Source organism: Solanum pennellii, chromosome 10, assembly GCF_001406875.1.
Source record: "Solanum pennellii chromosome 10, SPENNV200".
NCBI lineage: Eukaryota > Viridiplantae > Streptophyta > Magnoliopsida > Solanales > Solanaceae > Solanum > Solanum pennellii.
In genome coordinates, this window is record NC_028646.1 from 741,636 (window position 1) to 765,076 (window position 23,441).

General features: G+C 36.9%; 3 protein-coding genes across 3 annotated transcripts; 1 reads left to right on the forward strand and 2 right to left on the reverse strand.

The window, feature by feature from the left end:
- Positions 1-1,534: 1,534 nt before the first annotated feature.
- Positions 1,535-5,137, reverse strand: LOC107031842 (GTPase Der). Its single transcript, XM_015233330.2, has one exon. It carries the CDS (start codon positions 4,893-4,895, stop codon positions 2,997-2,999), a length of 1,899 nt encoding a protein of 632 aa, XP_015088816.1. The 5' UTR covers positions 4,896-5,137; the 3' UTR covers positions 1,535-2,996.
- Positions 5,138-7,884: 2,747 nt separating this feature from the next.
- On the forward strand, positions 7,885-19,572 carry LOC107002190 (enhancer of mRNA-decapping protein 4-like). The gene is made up of 12 exons (XM_015200109.2): positions 7,885-8,742; positions 9,855-9,904; positions 9,975-10,131; positions 10,233-10,451; positions 11,146-11,274; positions 11,490-13,088; positions 13,928-14,287; positions 14,368-14,487; positions 14,778-14,948; positions 17,996-18,154; positions 18,273-18,398; positions 18,957-19,572. The coding sequence occupies exons 1-12, from the start codon at positions 7,885-7,887 to the stop codon at positions 19,263-19,265; spliced, it is 4,257 nt and encodes a 1,418-aa protein (XP_015055595.1). The 3' UTR covers positions 19,266-19,572.
- A 244-nt stretch (positions 19,573-19,816) lies between these two features.
- Positions 19,817-22,978, reverse strand: LOC107002191 (histidine biosynthesis bifunctional protein hisIE, chloroplastic). Its single transcript, XM_015200110.2, has 6 exons — positions 22,716-22,978; positions 21,167-21,412; positions 20,978-21,073; positions 20,660-20,811; positions 20,330-20,536; positions 19,817-20,069 (listed from the first exon to the last, which is right to left on the reverse strand). The coding sequence occupies exons 1-5, from the start codon at positions 22,863-22,865 to the stop codon at positions 20,338-20,340; spliced, it is 843 nt and encodes a 280-aa protein (XP_015055596.1). The 5' UTR covers positions 22,866-22,978; the 3' UTR covers positions 19,817-20,069; positions 20,330-20,337.
- Positions 22,979-23,441: the final 463 nt, after the last annotated feature.

The following is a 23,441-nucleotide window of genomic DNA, read 5'->3' on the forward strand; positions in this document are numbered from 1 at the left end:
TTTCCCCCCCCCCCCCCCCCCCCACAAAAAAAAAAAAAGAAAAGTCATGGGAAGAGGAAGATAGTTTATTTAGTTGAAACGTACTATTCATAACGGTGATATTGTAGGTTTGAACCCTACTATGCCTATGCTCCCTTCTTCTCACTTGATACGAGGCATTCGAAGCACCCTTACTCTGCAGATCTGTCAATGTAAAACCACATTGTTGTTGTTGCCTTTTGAGCACGCCTCCTATGCTTATCTCTCACTTACGGTTTGACATCTTGTCCCCTTCAGTCAAGTAACTTAGCCCTTATGATTTAGGCCATCTATAACACAGCTGGTTTAGTCAATATTGATGAATTTCAGATGGGTTATTGTTAATTGCTAACACTTGCATGTTTTTTGTATATACATATATATTCTTTGATGAGTTTTTGGGTTATTTCTATATCAACTACAATAGATAAAAAAAAATATAAAGCACTCCAAGAACTCACTTAGCAAGTGCAAATCAATCAACCAAACATTAAAATTGTTAATCACAACTTTCCAAAAGTATATATTTGATATAACACCTTACATCATCAAATTAACAACATATTTCTTATACATTGATGAAAACAGTGTAATGTCAATTAATCTTTGTTCAAAAAACAAACAAACAAAGAAATAAAATTAAATGTTGCTAATAATATGGTGGAGTAGAATGGTAACCCATGAAGGGCCTTCCTTCATCAACATGAACTGTGTGTTTCAATTTGTGATATCCATCTTTGAAAACTCCAAATCCAAACAACATACCAATTGTAACCACCACTACAAATAAACATATGCAGAACATGCAAACCTTACCAGATAACAGTAGACACATCTGGACCCTATTTTTTTTTTCGAAAAAAAAAAAAATTTTTTTTCTTTCTTTTTGTTTGTTCCAAGGATCAAGATATGCTGTCTGGCTGTTATGCCAAAGGTGTTATCAGTTTGAATGGTGGAAAGGTGTGAATATATATAGTTGACAAATAGGAGAAGTAGTTAGAAGTCTATGGAAGGGAGAAAAAGAGTCTATGGTTGAAACGGGGTAGAAGGATGAACCTATTACCTAAGAAAATATTTTAAAAACTTGTGTCATTTATTAGATACAATTGGCCTATTTTCACATGTTAAAATTGACCAATAATATAGTGGTACAATATTTACCATATTTATATACTGTATATAACTTACCATCAAAAATAAAAAAGCTTATTAATGTAATCCATTGGATAATAATAAGTAATATGAAGGATCACAAATGTTTACTTAAACATTTCCTTCAAGAATGGAATGAATTGCCTTTTCAATGGCCAAAATGCCTGTTATCAGCATTTTTCTATAGCAGATACAAAATATCCAGACAAACGATATTGAGTCAATGATTGTTGTTGAGCACATATATTCGGATCACCTCTTAGAAACGAGGTTTGACAGTAGCACAAAACAGAATCCAAACACTGTTTCCTCTAAGCAAAATCATGCACAATTTTACAACTCCAAACATGAGGAACTCTGATAATTGGAAACTCATGTTTCATTTCAGATGAAAATAAAAGAACAGATCAGAAATTTGTATGCCGCAACTTTGTCTATATGAGAATGTATTATGTAACATAACATGAAAAATACTGATATGTTTAACAAAACCAAAGAGTGAGACAGCAAGTAAAAACTCACAGTACTGATTGATTATACATAGGAAGGAAGGACTAAAGTCCGCTGGTACTTCTGGATTCAAAAGGTACGGGAAGAAGAAAACTGTTTGCTGCTCAAACTGCAGCAGCAAACACTAACCGTACAGCAGTGGATCAAGAGGTATGCAACGTGGCAACGAGCAGAAGTGCGTTTGTACTTGATGTTTTCTTCCCACTACTATGCCCAATTTGATGGCATATTTTGCAAGTGCAATGAATTGCTCTCTTTTTGGCTGGTTGTTCATCTAATTCTCTTCTCCATGTAATTGGTTTTCGACCTCTCCTCCATTTCCTTATTAGGATGCACAACAGTGTGATCTACAACTGGTCATTGCTCTCTTCCAGTATTGGATTGATCTTTCTAGAATAAGTCTTCATATAGCAGTCTTCATTGAGTAGAGGATGAACAAATTTGGTAGGATCCTCTCTAATATGAGTTTGTGCAGCATTAGAACATGTCGACATGCTATTTAATTGCCCTTCTCTGCATTGACATGACATTTTCTTCAAGCCATGCACTTGAAACAAGTGTTCATTAGCCCTGAAACAAATCAACTTTCTTCCCTCCCGCTGATTTTTTTTTTTTATGACAGGGAAAACCCGCAGCCGCTACCCTTTGCGTGTGCACTGGGTAAAACCCCCGCTCCTATGCAATAGCTCGCAAACCACATAGGCGAGGTAACCCGCACTAGGCAAGCATGGTCCGACGAGCTCGACCCAGAAGGCAAACTCCTTGCTTTCGCTGGCAGAGGTTTTCGAACTTGAGACCTCCAACATGGAAGTTTCAAGCTCAAACAACTGTACCACCCCGAAGGATTCCCTCCCCCTGATTTTGAGTAACTCTCTCTTACTTTTGGTGGATTCAGAGTGTGCAAACCAGAAGCTATTTCATACCTCTGTTAAAATCTGCTCGTAGTTTTTCTTCTAATCTACTCCAATAATTTAGAACAATTTCTCTCGAGCTTTTACCACAAAAGCATTGAAAGACTCAGTCATGTAGAAGAAACAAAATGATTTTCACCCTATATTAATTAAATAAAAAAGGAAACTTAACTTCCTTGACATATTCACATAAAGCATAAATAAAGAGGGCCATCATCTATGATAGGATACAATGGAGAAAAGACTTAAGAAAATGGCAGAGGGAGTTTACAAGGTAAGCCAAAAGCCCTATGCCAGGCACCCAATCCAAAGTGGATATAAGCCTTCCCAAAGACCAAAAATACTCTTTCTATCTTTTTCTGAATTGAACTATGACCACGTATGATAAGCTAAATTTTGGATAATTCAAGTGGTGCTGTTGTTTTCTACAGCAAGGATTGTTCTTTTGTCTGAAACAACCCTTTCCATCATTCTATTAGCTGATTGCTTGTTCTTGCTGCTGGTACTGGTTCTACTATTTCCTTCAACAGTTCGTTGCAATATACGGACTGGTATTCCACCCAAGTCAAAGTCTTCCTTCAAAGATCTAGTTAGGAACCTCAAATCTGTATCTGAGAGCTGGGTTTTTCCACTCATAAATGCAATAAAAGTTGGAGGTCTAGCTTTCACCTGAGTGAAATACTTGATCTTGGGTTGAGCTGCCTGATCTTTCCAAGAATGTCTGCTCATTACCTTACATAGCCAGCGGTTAAGACGAGCTGTTGGCAATCTCAAACACCACTTTTCATATGTTTCAATGACCTGATTCATTACAGCTATCTGGCTCTTTCCTTCTAGAGCTGAAACAAATACAACAGGTATCCCTGTGACCTGGGGAATAACAGTCTGAATTTCTTGGGGCACAGCTTCAGTTACGCTCTTGTACAATTTGTAATTTTCTTTCCCTCTTAGAAGATCCATCTTATTTACAATCACAACAAGACCACGTCCTTCCTCAACCGCTCGCCTTGCTATAACTACTTCAACATGCTTCATGCTTCGCCTAGTGCTTGCAATCTCTTCTGCATCGAGGACCAAAACAATTACATGTGCTCTCATAAGGTGTTTCCTTGATTGCATTATACTTAAAGATGCAGGGCCCTTCTCCTGTTGTTTTGTCCTCTCCAACCAGCCTGCTGTGTCAACCAAATAAATGGTTCTTCCTTCGTACTGAAATTCAGCGCGGATGGAATCTCTAGTCAAACCAGCCTCAGGGCCAACTAAAACACGATCTTCTTGCAAGATTGTGTTCAACAAGGTTGACTTTCCAACATTGGGCCGCCCAACAATTGCCAACTGCAATGGCAATTTACACTCCATATCTTCAGAGGAGGAGTCATTATCCTGTACCTCCTCATCAGCACATAAGTTGTTTTGGAGCACATATTCTTCAAGTAATGGTCTAAGCGTCTCATGAAGTTCAGCCATTCCAAGTCCAGTCTCAGCAGATAAAGCAATGGGATCGCCAAATCCTAATCTATAAGCCTCACCAGCAGCAGATGCAAGTGTACCATCACAATCATCCAGTGATTCAGCTTTATTCATCACCACAATAGTTTTCATTCCAGGTGCATTCTTCCTCAACCATTTTCCAACATCCAAATCCATAGGCAACACTCCATCTCTTGCATCAACTAACAAGAGTGCTAATTGAGTTTTTGACAACACATTTCCTGTCATTTCTGCAGTTCTACTAAGAACAGAACCAGAAGAAGCCTCTGCTTCTATACCAGCAGAATCCAACACCTTAAACCTCAAATTCCCCAATTTCGCAACACCTTCTCGTATATCCCGAGTAACATGATCAGTAGGAGTGTTGTACACAAGCGCCTCCCTCCTTCGTATCAATCGGTTAAACAATGCTGATTTCCCCACATTAGGGCGTCCCATGATTAAAACCCTTGGCAGCTGGTTAATATGAATCTGTGTAAAATCAACCATCTCTCTAGTAGTATATTTCGTTTCCTTTCCTCTATCACTACTACTAGCAGCAGCATTATCTAACAACTCATCTGCCTTCTCCTGACCTAACAAAGTGCAGAATTCAGCAACATTATGAAAGAAATAAGGATTTTGAGAATTACTTGATGACAATCCAATCATCTCATTGCAGCTTGAAGTAGAGCTCCAAAAAGTTCTGCGGCAGCAGGTTTCGTGGAATTCTGAAGTGATTTGGTCCGGTAAAGTAGTTGCTCTACAGAGAATACCGAAGCTGTAGTGGCTTTTCCGCCTGAAAAAAGGCTTTAAATTTCTTAGCAATAACATGATTAGAAACAGCAGAAACTCGCGACTCAATAAACCTCCATTATCGCGTCTAGGAAGCAGACCGGAAAACTGAACAACGATCTGTTCACCTGAGGAGCTAAGGTGTAGCTGCGGCGACTGAAAGATGAACCTGGACGGCGACAATGGTAGTGTTACACGGTGGTTAACGGCGGAAGAGTTTAAAGGCGGCGGAAGATAGTGTGTTTGTGACCTAGTACAGTACTACTGTTAATTTAACTCGTTTTGATTTAATTTATTTTAATGAAAAATAAGCAAAAATACTATAAAATCAAAATAATTATAAGCATACTATCAATCGTATCATTGATTAATGGGTAATTTTTGGACAAGAAATTATAATGATATTACATATAAAAATTCTCTATTAAAAAGAATAAATACATGAAGCGATTGGTGAAAAACAGTTACTCGACTTTTTTTTATATTGTTCCATTTATTATTCAAATATAAAGCACTATTAAAAAGTAGTTTAAGTGTCAAACCCAAAAGATCTCAGGTTTTATTGCATATTCAATTTTTCTCTGTCACACGTTTATAATACCTCGTATCTTTAGACTATGAATTAGATTGTTCGATGCTTAAAATATCGCATTGAAAATGAATTGTATGGTAAAATGCCGGGAGATCTAATTGCACCTTGGGTTTTCTCTTTCTCTCTCTGGATCTCTCATCTATTTCTCTTGAAAGTTCTTGTGTTCTTCATTCATCTAGTGTGTGTGTGCGTGAATTCGACACTAACACACCTTGCCTATGCATGTTACATCTTATGTCATTAACAATGATTTGTGTCGAACGTTCTGTTATAAATTTGTGCATGTTCATGCGATCATATCAGAGGTGATTCAGATGGTATACCTCAAATGGATGTTAGAAATTTATTGACAATGATCCATGATGGAATTGCAATGAGCTCATGCGATTCACATTTCGTGAGATACGAACCGTATCAGCCATTGCAAATTACTATATTTACATTAAAATTAAATCATGTGAATTTAAATGCACATTAAAATATTATGATAGACATTAAGGTTTAGAGGTTTGAATCTGAATATACTAAATATTACGACATTGTTTTAAGATCTAAATGACTATTTATTTTCTTAACATTCGAATGTATTTAAAAATGTAAAATTCAAATTAAATACTAAACTGATAGTTTCTCTATTTTAAATTTGTATGGTGTAATTTGACTTTGTATGAAGTTTAGAAAAAAATATAATTTTTTTTAAAACTTATCTAAAATAAGTGATAGATATTTGTGTGACTATAAATTCTTCTATAATGGATAACATTTCAAAATGAAATTTTACTAAATATAGGAAATTAGGAATGCATTTTTTTCGCATGACAAAAAATGAATCTTATAAATTGGGGCAATAATAATAATATTATATTAATAAAGTATTTAAAGAAAATTATATGGCAATTGAGGATGGTGACTAACTATGACAATTGTGATTAATTTGAGATGATATTGACCATTAATGACTGTTGTGGGTAGTAGCTTACATTTGATTGATAATAGTGATTAATCATGATGGTTAGTGATTGAGAATATTTATTAAGTGGAATAATATTGACTAATGACAATAATTATCGATAAATATTAGTGGATGTAGTAGTGGTTGGTGATGTTATTGCAAATGATTACTAATGGCGATAACGATTAATTTTGGTGATTGACGAAAGTGATCGTAGTGGTTAGACTGAAAATGACAATTATGAATTGTAAGTGATGATATTTATAGTTGAAACGGTGACTTTGGGTGACGAATAAAAGTATATGGAGCATCGATACATTGTTAACTCTGTAAAAAGAATCTTAAATAAACATCTTAATGATATGAAGACCTTGTAATAGATAATCATTCAAACCGATTAAAAAACTATGACATAAAAAAAATAAACACACTAACTGAGTAACAACTGAACGATTAAAATTCGTGTTTTGAAAACAATAAACTTAATGATATAAAACTTTATATTTAGTATGTTCAGTTTAATGTATGTCATAGGCCTTGTACCGACATACAATTTTAAGTTATATTTCAGATTTCGATTAATTGTTAGTAGCATGTTGTTATGACATGTATTTTGATATTGACATTCATGTCATCTTATGAATTTTTTTAATGCAATGAAATATGAAAATAATTTTTTTACGAAATTTATTTTCCTCAAATACACTTAAAATCATGTTTTTCGCTCATCTTAAAATTAATGTATGTTCAATGTTACATGTCATATTATATATAGGATCAAGAATAACATTAGCTATCGATCTCACCCAAAATGTAAGTCTGAAATATAACAACACCTTCCCTTTTTTCCAATTAGTCTCTTTGTGTAAACCTTTAAAGATCGTTATCACACACTACTTTCCTCAAATTTTAAATGTAAAGTCTTTTTACTTTTGATTAACGTTTTTTCGATTTGTACATGACGATGACAATTATAATTCTTCGCAAACTATTCATATTCTTAATTGCATGACATTTTATGTTTTAAGAAAAAAATTAAAACAAAAAACAAGATAATCTCAAAGTACTTGATAGCTGATTTAGAATTGATGAGAGTTATATAATTCAATACATGTATACGTTACGAGAGAATCTATATAATATTTTATTTATAATAAAAGATAAATAATAATACATGCATAATTCTAATTAGCTATCAAATGATCGTGACCTAAGATAAAAACAATAATTTATCCTTAGATCCCCAATTTAATAATATAATATTTTTCTCATCCATCTTCTTCCCATAATAGCATTACTCCCCCCCAAAAGGTCCCAATCTATTCATCACTCACTCTCAACACAGTCACACTACTCAATCTTGCACTTAATCCGATCTGTCTCCAAATCCTTCATATAATCATCTTCTTCATCAAATCTCTCTTCATATACTCGTTAATTGATTTCCTAAATATTGTATTTTTGTAGTATTATTCGAGATATTTATGGCTTCCGCCGGAAATCCAAACCAGTCCGGTGGAACACCGTCTGATATGCATACTTTCTTCAAGCCTTCAACTCTGGTTTCAACAAACCCGAATACCCAGAACCCCATTAACCCGAATTTGATACCTTCACCATTTCCGCTTGCTTCAGCCTCTTATCCTCCGGCTAGTGCCGGCGGCGCCGGTGGTGGTACAGGAGGAAGTGCCGGAGGACTTTACTACCCAACCCAGACGACCCCTTTTCACCTTATCCCTCAATTCAATCACAATATTCCTCTACAGTATAACAACCATCAACCTCAACATGATGGACATATGCATCCGCAAAGATCTATGTCTTTCCCTGCTCCACCACTTCAACCACCACCAACCCCTACTAGTCCTCACCAGTTCTTGAATCCTGGAAATAACCCGAATCCTAACCCTGGGGCTCGACTTATGGCTTTGTTAAGTCCGCCATCTTCAACTCATGAAGTTCTTCAGCAACCCACTGTACAACTTCCTCCTTTACAGCCTACAACTTCTGGGTCTGAGCTTTCTGATTTTTCTGCTTCACCGAATGTTGCTATTGCACATTCAGGGAGTAGCCCGTTGCGAATGCCGAGTAGGAAGTTACCTAAAGGGAGACATTTGAATGGGGATCATGTTGTTTATGATATAGATGATAGGTTGCCTGGTGAAGTGCAGCCTCAGCTGGAGGTTACTCCCATTACCAAGTATGGTTCGGATCCGGGACTTGTTTTAGGCAGGCAAATTGCAGTTAACAAAAGCTATATATGTTATGGGCTCAAATTGGGAGCTATTCGTGTGCTTAACATTAACACCGCGTTGAGGTCATTGCTTAAAGGTCTTGCACAGGTTGGCCTTTTCCGCAAGCTTACATTTTTTGTTGTAATGGTTCTGTTAATCTATTGGATCTTTTTATTGATGTAACTAGATACATTAGATGTGAATTTCATACTCTTTTGTTATGTGAACTGTTTATGAACATAATAAATACTTGTGCTAGTTGGTATGCAAAAATTACTAGTGATGGTAAAATTGTAGAGATTGTACTGCACTCCTATTCGATTCGGAAATAACTTGCCATGCACCAAATCACGTTACCATGATTAAGCCATAAATTGGGGTAAGACGATATATTAGTTAACTTATTTTTTGTTATTTAAGTCATATTAATTATCCGTTGTTCAAGTGTTAAGTTTTGTAGAAAAGACATATTTTATGCACTTATGCATAGACCAGGTTCTAGTAAGTATTTCTCAATTATGATGCGCTTGTAACAATTGTCTTGTCAAGCTGAATATTTGGTGGATAGGGCAGGAGGATGAAAAGTCATCAAATTTTGTGGGATTTCCCAAAGTAGAGGGGTTTTATGGAGAAGATCTAATTTTTGGTACTGTCCATTGAAGTCATGATATTCACTTTTCCACTTATATCTTAGGTGCATGTGAAATTGAAACATGCATGGATGTATATAGCTTAAATTTAAAATGTGTGGCATTTGATTTCACACTTTGTTGTCATACTCTGCTGTCACATATCATGCAGCAGTATGCAACATATGCTTGGTTCTCTAGACATGGCTCTGAAATAAACTTCATACTGGGTGTGTTGTTGTTGTACTTTCAAGTAAATGCCATCTTCCTCTTGTTGTTTTTAGAAAAGGGACCATATCTACATGTTTAGAGGTGCTACTATTCTTTGGTCTTGACTTCTTGGCATGTGCTTATTTTGGATTCTTGAACTGACTACCGAGTACAATTTTACTGGTGGTGGTAATGTATAAAACCATTACAGACTAGGCTTATTTTGTAAATAAAGATCAGTAAAATTATCTTGTTTGGTTTAGTAAGGCAAAAGATCTGTATTTTGTAAAACTATAGTAATTGGAACTTTATATATGTTTTAACCATTCTTTTGGAGTACAGCATTATTGTATTAATCTAAAGTCATGAATTTTCTTTCAGAGGGTCACAGACATGGCTTTCTTTGCTGAGGATGTTCACCTTTTGGCTAGGTAGTGCTATTCTCTTTTATTCATATCTGGTTTTATGTAAGTGATCTATCTAACTTTTCCGTTTTTTCAGTGCAAGTGTCGATGGGCGTGTTTATATATGGAAAATTACTGAAGGGCCAGATGAGGAAGATAAGCCCCAAATTACAGGGAGGATTGTCACTGCTATTCAAATAGTTGGTGAGGGGGAATCTCTTCATCCCCGAGTTTGTTGGCATTGTCACAAACAAGTACCATAAACCCTTCTCTCCTTTTTTTTTTGTGGAACTCTTTTCTAGCATAGTTTTTCTGCTATATTTCTTCTTAACTATTATTATGCCCTCTTCGACAGGAAATTCTTGTGGTCGGGATCGGAAGACATGTTTTAAAAATTGATACCACAAAATTTGGAAAAGCTGAAGTTTTTTCAGCAGATGAACCTCTCAAGTGTCCTGTTGACAGGTTGGTTGATGGGGTACAACTTGTTGGTGCTCATGATGGAGAAGTGACTGATTTGTCAATGTGCCAGTGGATGACCACTCGATTGGTATCTGCATCGGTGGATGGCACGGTTCGTGAGAGTTTTACTTATTGTCTGTTAAACGGTTTGCATTTATATTTGCTGTCTTTGCTCTATATAGCAGCCATATCATTCAATGCATTTTCATTTGTAAGATGATGATTTAGCAACAAGTCCCACAAGGCATTGTTTTGTTTTTCATGAGATGGCATCCCATGCATTTTCATTTGTAAAATGATGATTTAGCAACAAGTCCCACAAGGCATTGTTTTGTTTTTCATGAGATGGCATCCCATGCATTTTAGAATGATCAACTAACAATTGACATGGGAATAGTTTGTAAGAATATCATGTAAAATATAGTGCTTAAAATAAAAATGTTATTATACAGAAACAATATCTGGTTTGTATAGATTCCAGTGTTCTCTTGAACCGACAGCAAAGAATGTCCCAGAATATGTGCAGTCTTTTATTACTTATGAGGAAATGGGCAATGTCATACTGTAACTTATGGTTTCTTCTTTAGTACTTGCACAGTTTTAGGTTTATGCATTCTTCGCACTTGTATTTTGTTAATGTGTTAAGTTCTGAAGTCAAAACAAAACAAAAAGAGAAAAAGGATGTGGTTTGTGTCCCGTGAAAGGGAAAAAATGATCTGATGATGAACTATGGATTATCTTCTGCTTTGGTAACCAAGGTTGGTTGCTTCATGACTCATGCATGTGGTTTGTATCTTGTTTTACAGATAAAGATTTGGGAAGACTGGAAGCCTCAGCCAATTGCAATTCTCAGGCCTCATGATGGTAATCCTATTCATTCAGCCACCTTCCTTACTGCTCCAGACTGCCCACATCACATCATACTCATCACTGGGGTACGTGCTAATATAGTTCATAGCAAGCATCTTTTGACAGAAACAAACGTCTTCTTGACGAATAAGCTGGTTCTCCAAAAGGGATCCATGCTTTAGGAGACTAATTGCTACACATTCAGAAGTTGATCTTGATTTTATTTTATTTTTCTCTATAAGTTTGTCTTGGTTTTTTCTAGCGTTTACTGCTGCACATATAACCAGTCAAAAGTATACAGGGTTTACTTAATCGGGAAATGAAGATATGGGTATCAGCAAGTGAGTCGTGGCACTGTATACAAACTTTGGAATTGAAGAGTTCTGCTGAAGCTCGTGCTGAAGAAACATTTTTTAACCAAGTTGTAGCGTTGTCTCAAGCAGGTCTGCTCTTATTAGCGAATGCGAAAAAGAATGCCATATATGCTGTTCATCTAGAGTATGGCCTGAACCCAATGGCAACCCATATGGATTACATAGCTGAATTTACAGTTACAATGCCAATTTTGAGTTTCACTGGAACAAGTAATTTACTGGCTCATGGTGAACAGATTGTTCAGGTGTACTGTGTACAGACGCAGGCTATTCAGCAGTATGCTTTGGACCTATCCCAATGCTTGCCACCTCCCATGGAGAATGGTGTGGGCTTCGAAAGGACGGAATCTAATGTATCACGTGATGCTGCTAATATTGAAGGATATGTTCCTGTTGATCCTCCTGGTAGTAAACAAATGGAGTTCCCTTTAACTAGTTCTGCACCCAAAACTTTAGTGAATGAGAGTGCCACAGAGATTGAAGCTACAGCTAGACCTCTTATGACTGATACACGCACTGCATTGGCCACCTCTGTGGAATTTGATTCTTCTATTGCGGAATCTAAATCATCTAGTTTACCCAGTATAACTACTGATACTGATATTGCTCCCTTTACATCACCACCACCTTTGAGTCCTGAGTTGGCTAGAAAACTTTCTGGTTTCAGAAGCATATCAAACAGCTCTGAGCATGGTCCCTCTGTCAATGACCATTTTGGGGATCCTAAAGCTGTTGAATATTCAGTTGACAGGCAAATGGATGCCATTCATCCAAACTTGACTGGCCTTACTTCGTCAGATGGTGACCCAATGAACAATGAAGATGAAGTGTCCGGTGATGATGGTTCTTCGGGTATTAGTAATACAATTAAATTCAAGCACCCTACTCATCTGGTGACTCCTTCAGAGATACTGATGGCTAGCTCATCTTCTGAGGTAAACCATGTTAATGAACATAAGAGCGAGGGACAATCAAGTATCCAGGATGTTGTAATCAACAAGGAAGCCTGCAATGTGGAAGCGGAGGTTAAGAATGTTGGTGAAACAAGATTCAATCAAAAAACTGATGTTGGCTCTCAACAAGAACTTCATACTTTCGTGTCAGATAACAAGGAGAAACCCTTCTGCTCTCAGGCATCTGACCTTGGAATAGAAATAGCTCGAGAATGTCGTGACTTATCGCCTGAAACTTATATTGTCGAGGAATCTAGGCATTTTGATGGGGTTTCTGGAACTGAGCAGCTGATCCAAGCATCAACTGCCCCTAAAGAAGACCGTGACTCTGCAAAGGAGACCTCTGGAAATAATTTAGACTCAAATGTGCAAGTTTCTGCTCATCAACCTCCAGCTTCTAGTGCCAAAGGGAAAAAGCAAAAGGCAAAGAACACTCAAGGATTTGAACCAGCTTCACCCTCACCTGGTTCTTTCAAGTCATCTGATTCCAATGAGGGTGGTATCAGCTCAAGCAACAACTCTATGGAAGCTGCAGTCTCACAAATTTTGTCTATGCGTGAGAAGCTAAATCAGGTGCCTGCTTTGACTACGGGACTGTGCATAAATATGCTAAACTTTCCTCTCTCAATTTTTTTTAACTTTCTCAAATAGAAAATGTTAAAACTTTAATGATCTTAATATTCTTATTATTATTTTAATATATCATGCTTTTAGTCAGTTGTTAATATTTCAAATTACAGGTTTTCGTTAGTACCTAATCATATATTTAGATGGTTGTCATTACTTTGATGTTTCACTACTTCTTTTCTTGTACAGATGGTGATCCATTTTTCCTTAATATGCCACTTGCGGCTGCTTTTTTAAGCACCCCATTGCGAATTTTTCTATCTGTTAATTGGTCCTTGTCCTGAACAATTTCCCTCCTGGAATTTGCCCCTAGATTTGTGGTAAGAGCACAGCACATGATGTGTTGGTTAGGCATATGTCACAATCTCAAATGCTGGTTTTAGTGAAGGGTAGAGGGTTGGGGTCCACTATCCACTTGAGTTTCAAACTATGCGGCTGCGCCATTGGCCTTCGGGATTTCTCTCCCGAAATTTTTTGCACTATTTTCAGTCAAGTTCCGTCATCTAGGTCTCTTTCACGTCTAATTGTTTGTAGAACTACTTTCAGAGAATTCTCTTCTTGGAGCATTCAAACTTCTCAAGTGATGGAAGCCGAATGTTATACATATATTTATTATGTGAGAGGACTCTTTGTCCAACCGTTTTTTGTGTTGCATTGATGAAACATTAACGCATGCTGGAATTGTGCTTCCTGCAGTCTTATCATCTTAGTTACATTATCGTTTTGTTTTGCTTCTATGCTATTCTTACTTATTTCCATTTTCTCTCAACGCTGTGCCTTCTTAGGTTCTTAATATGCAAAAAGAAACACAAAAGCAGATGAGTATGATGGTTGCTGCTCCAGTTACCAAAGAAGGAAGAAGACTTGAGGCTGCCTTGGGACAGAGCATGGAGAAGGTTGTCAAGGCCAATTATGATGCTTTATGGGCCCGTTACCACGAAGATAGTGCTAAACAAGAGAAATTACTTCGTGATCGTACTCAACAAATAACCAATTTGATATCTAACTGCTTTAACAAGGACATGCCAGGGCTAATTGAAAAAATAATGAAGAAAGAACTGGCAGCTGTTGGACAAGCCGTCACACGCAGTATTGTCCCTATCATTGAGAAAACTGTATTAACTGCTATTTCAGAATCCTTCCAGGTTAATATTATGAAAATCTGGAATTTTTTTTTTTTAAAAAAATGAATTTGTTTGTCAATGATGAAATGTGAATGGTGCAGAAAGGAGTTAGTGACAAGGCAGTAAACCAACTGGAGAAAACAGTTAGCTCTAAACTTGAAGCTTCTGTTGCTAGGCAAATTCAAGCACAATTCCAGACCTCTGGCAAGCAAGCTCTTCAGGTGAGGAGCATGAGCAGACAATTCTTTATTTAGTTAATGCCAATCAATGTGGGTACGAAGACGGTTTCTCAACCTTGCCTATTCACTTATGTTTTGTGGCTCCACTGCAACGCTTGATTGCTAGATCTCCTTCTAATAAGCATAGTAGCTCCTTGAATTTGCTTCCTGAACATCTCAACCTGCTATTTTTCTTTTCTGCTGTCTTCATAGTGCTACTTCTCCTGGATGCTTTGGTTTTCAAAATTAATGTTGGATGCTACGTGCCCAATAACATTCTAATTGTCATGCAGGAAACTTTGAAATCTACAATGGAAGGTTCGGTGATCCCCGGCTTTGAGATGTCATGCAAGGCAATGTTTGAGCAAGTAGATTTGACGTTTCAGAAAGGATTTGCTGAACACACTGGTTCCGCTCTACAGCAATTTGAGTCCATGCATTCACCATTAGTACATGCTTTAAGGGTATGGCTTCTGAGCAGTGGTTTTATTACTACCCTTCTGTTTTCTTGCTAATTTCGGGTAGGACAATTCCTTCCTTTTTCAATATATCTAACTTACGTTATATTATGCTCTGGAATGGAGAGTTATTAGTGGCCAGTGATGTACTCCTTCCACAACCTATGTGGATTTTTTTGTGCTGATTATCAATTATTTTGTTGCTCCATCAACTTAGCTACTATCTTATTCCTTCTTATTAGACCATCCTTTCCACTCCTTTCGTTCCATTTTGTTTGGCACTTTTCCTTGTTAGTCCATTCCAAAAGGAATGACACAGAGGGGATACTAGCTGACTCTGGAGTTGTGTGCAAGCTAGACATTGAGAAGGCATATGATCATGTCAACTGGGAGTTTTTTGTTCAATATGTTAAAACAAATGGGGTTTGGTGAGAGATGGTTGAGATGGATTGAGGTCTGTATAAAAACTGCTAGGTTGAATGGAGAACCTACTGGTCTTTCCCTCAGAAAGAGGTCTATGACAGGAGACCCTTTGTCCCCTTTACTTTTCATCATAGCCATGGAAGGATTCGATAGTATGATGAGGGTGGCTACTCAAAACTCACTGTTGCAAGGATTCAAAGTAGGCAATCTCTCAGGGGTGGATATGCAGATTTGTCATTTGCTTTATGCTGACGACACTTTCATATTTTGTGAAGCTAAGGAGGAACAAATTAGAATTGTCAGAATGATACTGGTAGTCTTTGAGGCGGTCTCAGGCTTAGTCAACTGGAGGAAGAGTTGTATATATCCCATCAAAGAGGTTTCACAGATCCAGGCCTTAGCAAACATTTTAGGGTGCAGAATTGAAAAACTTCTAACTGTTTACCTAGGTATGCCACTTGGAAACAACCATAAAGAGCTAATGATATGGGATGGTATAATTGTAAAAACTGAGAAGAAGCTGGCAAACTGGAAATCTCAATATCTATCCTTCGGTGGGAGAACCATTCTGATAAACTCTGTACTGGATTCTTTACCTACCTATGTGATGTCCATATTCCCTATGCCGGCCAAAGTGGAAGAAAGACTTGATAAATTAAGGAGGGATTTTCTTTGGTCGGGAATCAAGGAAGGTAAAAGAATACATCTTGTCAAATGGCAAACTGCTTTGCCTAGTAGGTTAGGGATCAGAAACTTGGGGCTACAAAACAAGTGCTTGTTAGCAAAATGGTTGTGGAGGTTCGGAAGAGAGGATCAAGCACTTTGGAAGGAAGTTATCAGTAACAAGTACGCCCAGAATAGCCCATGGGTTTCCAATATGGTGAATATCCCGTATGGTGTCTCGGTGTGGAGAACTATCAGAAATTTATGGGGGACCAACTACAACACAGTATTAGATACAAAGTGGGGAATGGGACCAGGGTTCTTTTCTGGAAAGATCACTGGATTGGTCAGGACTCCTTGATGTCTTTCCTATCCGGACATATATATCCTCAGCTCGTCTCCAGATGCAATGGTAAATGAGGTATGGTCTGAACAAGGGTGGAATTTCAGCTTCAGAAGGTTACTAAATGACTGGGAGATAGGCAGAGTAGCCGAGATGATACAAACGCTGGATGATTTCAAGGGCACAAATCTGGAAGTTGATGCAATGATTTGGAAACACAATCATGATGGTATGTTGTCAGTAAGCAGATTGTACAATAGGAAAGTGAGACAAATGAGACTAAAAGCCATCTATTCCTCCATTGCAAAGCCACTGCTCAATTATGGGCCATTTTTCTAAGCAGAACACACACAAACTGGACAATGCCAGAACACACTGCAGACCTTCTCAGTTGCTGGGTGAGAAGAGGGGGGAGTAAGAGCCAGAAGAAATGGTGGAACATGATATCCTCTTGTATATGGTCTACTATAAAGATCAAATGGCGTATGAAGACCTTCTGTTTTTGGTGTAATAAGGAGGGTATAGAGGATGCTAGACAGATTTTGAACTTTTTCTCTTCCTTATTAGTTTAGTAGCAATTTCTTGATTTTTTTTTTTGGGGTCACTGATGTAAATCTTTTTGATGGTTGCCAGCATACCCTCATTGGGTATGCTGAGGAATACAACTTAACTTTATTTTAAAAAAAAAAAGAAAAGGAATGACACAGTTCTATAATTCCTTAATTAATATAACAACTTCTATAGTTATACTTATAGCTACACAATTGTTATGGCATGTTTGAGACCACAAGTTTCTAAGGTGCTTTAGGCTTATAGCTATACAAATGTTATGACATGTTTAAGACAACAAGTTTTTAAAATCTTTCTTTCTTTGTTAAACTTTGTAGCGAGTCAAACAAAGTTTAATAGAGGGAGTATTGGTTTTCTAATTAAAGAAGACAAAATGGAATAATGGAACCTACCTGAAGCTCAGGGTAATAGCTGTTTAATTCATGTGTGTGCGCGCGCGCGTGCGTGTGACTATGTGTGCGTGTGTGTGAATATTTGTATTCTCTATAGAAGGGTCTGGAAGCAGGTTTGCATATGCTCTATTGAATACATGAACATTGCTTTCAAGGTTACTGAGTGATGCATGTTGATTTCGCTTGTATAGAGATTTAGTGACTCACTCTTTTAGTGTAGATGTGATGAGATTGTGTGTGGTAATCTTCTTTTGGTTGTTACCTCCATTTTAGATTTGAAAGCTGTAGTTACTCGTAAAAGAGATTTTACCTTTGGTATATGTTTATGGAGGTTTCACTGGGTGAATGTAACTCTTGACATCTCTCTGGTGATATAATTGAATGGATAATTCGTTGTACAACAATAACATACCCAGTGTAAATCCACATGTGGGGTCTGGGGAGGGTGGTGTGTACCCAACCTTACCCTTACCTTGTGAAGGTCGAGAGGTTGTTTCCATTGTATGTATGAATATTGTTGCAATGAGTGTCAGTTAACTTTTCTTGGATATACTTGTTATCATTGATAATGGCCCAGTTTATAGTTTATACTCTCTTTGGAATTGCATGTGCATTTGACTTTTCTTATCTTTAAAAAAGAACTCACTTGAGTTAATTTTCAGGATGCCATTAATTCCGCATCATCGATGACTCAAACATTGAGTGGAGAGCTAGCTGATGGTCAAAAGAAGTTGCTTACACTTGCAGTTTCTGGAGCTAATTCCAAGTCATCGAATCCACTGGTTAGCCACATGAGTAATGGACCATTACTGCATGAGAAGGTTCTTCCTATTCCCTTAAATTACTTTTTACTAGATAGAATAATTGATAGCTACTTGTATTATGTTTTCAGACTTAAATCCTTATTGTTCTATTTCAATCTTTTATCTTTTTTAATAGCTTGAGGCTCCTGTTGATCCAATCAAAGAGTTATCTAGATTGTTGGCGGAGCGCAAGTACGAGGAGGCATTCACTACAGCCTTGCACAGAACTGATGTGTCTATTGTATCGTGGTTATGTTTGCAGGTATACTGTTTGCTCTTTATCACTTGTTTATGGACGGTTAAAATTTCGGTACTTTAGTACTGCTGTTGAATGCTATGCCTTGTACTAGGCAAATGTTTCACCTCCTATTTTCTAGCTATAGAAGGATGGACTCCAAACTGTCCAAATGATAAAGTTGGAAAATGCAAATTGACTAGTAACTAACCTTATTCAAGTAAAAAGTTCTTGGATCTAAATGGATCATATCAAATTTTAGTGTCCTGATTTCGTAGTTTATTACTTCCTCCGGTTCAATTTGTTTGTATGGTTGACTTGACACGGAGTTTAAGGAAGTAAAGAAGATTTTGAATCTTGTGGTTTTAAACTAAAGAGATGTAGAATGTACCAAAATGACTTTACACGTAGTTTAAGAAAGTAAAGAGGATTTTGTAATCATTTTCAAAGAGTTTGAGCAACATAACTTTTGTCACTGCTAGGATTTGGCCGTTCTCGCTTCATTGGCGACAAGGCTACTGTGCATGCTTGAAGGAATTTTCTTTTCCCGATCCATCTTAATGGTTTCCCTGTGCCTTTTACCAGGTTGATCTGTCGGGTATCTTGTCAATGAATCCTCTCCCGTTGAGTCAAGGTGTACTTCTTTCACTTCTTCAGCAGGTGGCGTGTGACATTACCAATGAGACATCTCGAAAATTATCCTGGATGAGGGATGTGGTATCAGCCATAAATCCAACTGACCCGGTGATTGTACTGCACGTGCGGCCTATTTTCGAGCAAGTATATCAAATACTAAACCATCATCGGACTCTACCTACCACAACCCCCGCGGAACTTTCAAGCATTCGCCTTATAATGCATGTTATCAACTCTATGCTCCATATTCCATGCTAATGAGACCTGTAAATGATTTTTCACGAACAACATACTATTTCGCCTGGTGAGTTATTAAAGTTTGTACAAATTATTCTGGATAGACAAAAAGTACTATAGAGTTGAAGCCTTCACCTACCTTTTATGTTGATTTCTACTGTTATTTTTTTTTTCCAAGGTAAAATCTTATAGTCGGGTCGGTCGGACTTTCGGGTTTGTTGAGTATTAGTCTTTTTTGGTTGGAAGTATTGTGTATACAAGTTTTTGTACTTTGTACATTGTTATCATTACTGCAATTTCAAATGGAACTGTTAAGTGGTTTCTCTCATGGCCTTGTCATGCGTTAGCAGCGTTTGGTTGATGGTATTAAGATGTCCATATCGAGTTATGCATTTATATGATGTTTTATTAATATGCCTGGATCAAGAGTTATGTAGGAACATATGTATTTATGTTAGCCTAGGATACCTGTATCAAAGATATTCATGTATTTGCAATGTAGATATATAGGAGCTACCTGTATCAAAGATATTCATGTATTTGCAATGTAGATATATAGGAGCTAAAGACAATGCTCTTGAAGCGAGTGTTCGCTCATTTGGTAAGATTGTATAAGTTAAAGAAAATGCTCAAGAATGTTGTTCATATATGTTCCCATTAGCAACAGTACATCAATAAGGTTGGTATTCACAAAGAACCCCCCACAACACACACACACACTTTTTTAACAACATTAGGGAGCTAGAGTATCCCCCCTCCCCCTCTCTCTCGTAGAAAACGAAGAACAGTCGTAGACTGTAATGAAGCCTTCTTCAACTGTATACCCTGCAGGGACGTGTTGAGAAACAAGTTTTAGTACTCGTGAATAAGAGTGACAAGAATGTAAAAGTTGCACCAAGTTAGGATAAACCTTTCAATGCTTGTTAGGAACTACAACAGAAATGCCAGCAGATCAGGGTGAAGTTTGTTATTAGGCACAGGTAAGGGGAGTGATAATGAAAAATTTAAGAGGGGACATCGGCATCATTTCCGCTAAGGTGGAAAGCAAACATTGAATAAGGTAGAGGAAGAAGTTTTTACGATACCACATGTCCTAGGATTTCCGACTATTCTTTTCTTCAATGCCTGACTTTGAAAACCTTTGTCTAAGGACCTGCATAACTTCCTCGAGTTTTACTCCTCTAAGAGAAAGCAAAACCATGGCATGATACAAGACATCTGCCATCTCTGAGGCAGTCCGTCCATTAGCCTCGTTTTGCTCCAAAGTTTGGCATAACTCGTTAGCTTCTTCTCTGCAAGATGTGAAGAACAAAATTCAGAAGAAAACTATAATACACATCAATCCCAATATTATATGTATGTGCTACAAAGGAGTAGGGAAAGCATGATAAGATCAAGTATGTCAAGCAATATACCGAATTTTGGAGCAAAGCAATTTATCATCAAGCAACAATCGCTTCGTCCATGAGGGTTTTCCATTTGAAGAGCTAGATGTTTCTGCCTTCCTTTGGTTGATTGTAGATTCTAATGCGTATAAAGTCGTCAAAGCCAGCTCGTTTTTCTCAACCTAGCACAGCTACTACATCTTAGGCAGGTTCATATAGACCATTTTCCAATGGAAAACCCAAGCTATTTTTCATTGAACACATGAGATGATTGAAAACTACTTTTGAAAAGGTAATATTAAGATTATGAAAAAAAAAACTTAAAACATGTGACAGAATGCGACTTACCTCTGGATGTTTCAGGAGTTCATCAACTGGCGTGTAATAACATGTCTCTGACCCCGTGTGACATGTTGGGCCATCAGGCTTCCCAAGATATATTATCTGATAGGTAGTTTTGATTATATTTTCAGTAAAAATGCACATGGAATCAAAGGCAGCCCACTTTAATTATCAAAAGGGATTCTAAAAACTTACAGAATCACGATCACAATCAAGAAAGACATCAAAAACATTGATAAAATTATTGGAGGTCTCTCCCTTTGTCCATAAAGATGACCGTGACCGGCTATAAAATGTTGCTTTACGTGATGAGATTGTTGTTGACAAAGCCTCTCTGTTTGCAAAGCCTTGCATTAAGACTGCTCCTGTATCAACATTTTGGGCTATAGCAACCGCAAGGCCTTTGTCGTCCCATTTGACATGATCTAGTAAGAAATCAACCTGAAGTACTGTTATCAGAAAAGAGAAAACAAGAAACAAAGGAAAGGTGATACAATATGTTCATCCTTCCAGGTCAGTAAATAGAACACATTTCAAACAGGGAAGGTGTTGTTGTATAGTCCAAAGAGCAAGACACTGAATATCACCAGAAGTGCAGCAATAAACCATCAGTTGCACAGTGCAATGGAGAAAAACAACTCACTTCAAGAGAGATCAAAATTACAGATGAAAAGCCCACAATCTTTTTTGCTAGCTTTTCTTTTCCAGGCATGTAAGATACTGTATCTAATAGCTTGTCACATTCTCTAAATAAGAATGTGCTGTCTAATGTTCTAGCTAAATCAAGTCTCTTTATTATAAATAAATTTGGAGTAACTTGAACCATGAAATCTTGAATTTTCATAGTCTAAATTTGGGAATTTAGACCTATCATACAAGACGGGAAATTGAGCAATTGGACTAGATATAAGTCAAAATTTGATTTTGATTATCGATTTAGATACCTTAGGTAATGTGTAACCCCATAATGATGATCTGACAACTAGCACCCAAACAACTCAACAATGAACAAATTATTAGGCCTCTATGAAGACTTAAAGAAAGATCAAAATGATATACAAGGAACTCAACAATCATTTTACTACTGTAGCCTTTAACAAATATCCACCATAATGGACACAGTACGCGCGCCTGATTATACCTGATGAATTTATAAACTATAAATTCATTCACAAACAAGCTAAACATAATTGACAGGTATCCCATAGAACTAGTCGAGGCGTGCGAAAGCTCGCCAGGACACCACAGTTATCAATATATATACCATAATTGACACAAAATGCACCAAATTATATGTGATTTATTAATACACCACAAACTCATTCATAGACAAGCTAAACATAATTGACATGTATCACGTGGAACTAGTCGAGCTGCCCAAAAGCTGGCCCCGACGGCCGACACCAGGTTTATCTATACACAAATACCACAACTGAAACATGATGCACCTGATTATATCTGATGAATCAAAATAAACTCCAAATTCATTCATACACAAGCTAAACTAATAAATAAGTATCCGGATGAATTAGTCGAGCTACGCAAAAGCTGTCCACAACACCATGTTTATCAAATATATACCATAATTAACACAGGATGCATCTGATTATATCTGATCAATCAAATAAACTGCAAATTCATTCATAAATGAGCTAAACATAGATAATCCTAAACCTAAAAGGCAAAAAAATGTGTCTTCTATATCAATTAACAAACTTCGATAAACAACATTAAAGCGTCATACCTTTGCTTCAAGAGAGGTATCTTCATGAGATTTTTTCATACACGCCACTACATTACGTCGATTCAAGGTCAAAGCTCCGCTTGAACGAATACGATTACTTGTAGGGAACACTTTCAGAGGTTGAAAGCAAGGAGAATAAGAAACTGACATCTTACGATCCGATTATACAAGACGAAACCCAGGGCGGCGATAACGACGGCGACGGCGATAGCGACGGCGGAGAAGTGAGTCACTGGAGTGTAATGGGACTTAGGAAATGAATTTGGATTTGTGACACTAAATCAAATGGGCTTGGGCTTGTGGGTCATATATTTTGGGCTACGGGATTATTTGGACAATTGGGCTGAAAAATTTAAAGAGAAATTTATTAATGGGAAACTTACATAAATATACTATATTAAAAAAATATTTACCATTTATAGCAATAATATTTTTATTTCACTTGATCACTTTTAATTCATTTATAATACAAGTTTAATACATATTACAAAAAATAATTTATTATTCACATATAATACAAATTTTATTGATGAATAATACATTTATCACACATTTTAATACACTTATAATACAATGTGACAATTTTTTACCAAACAAACATGATATATTTCAAAAAACCAATTATAATTCATATATATTGCATACATAATTCACTTTTAATACATATTACAGATTTAACAAAACATTGCTATAAATGGTAATAAACAAAAAGTATCGCTAAAATCA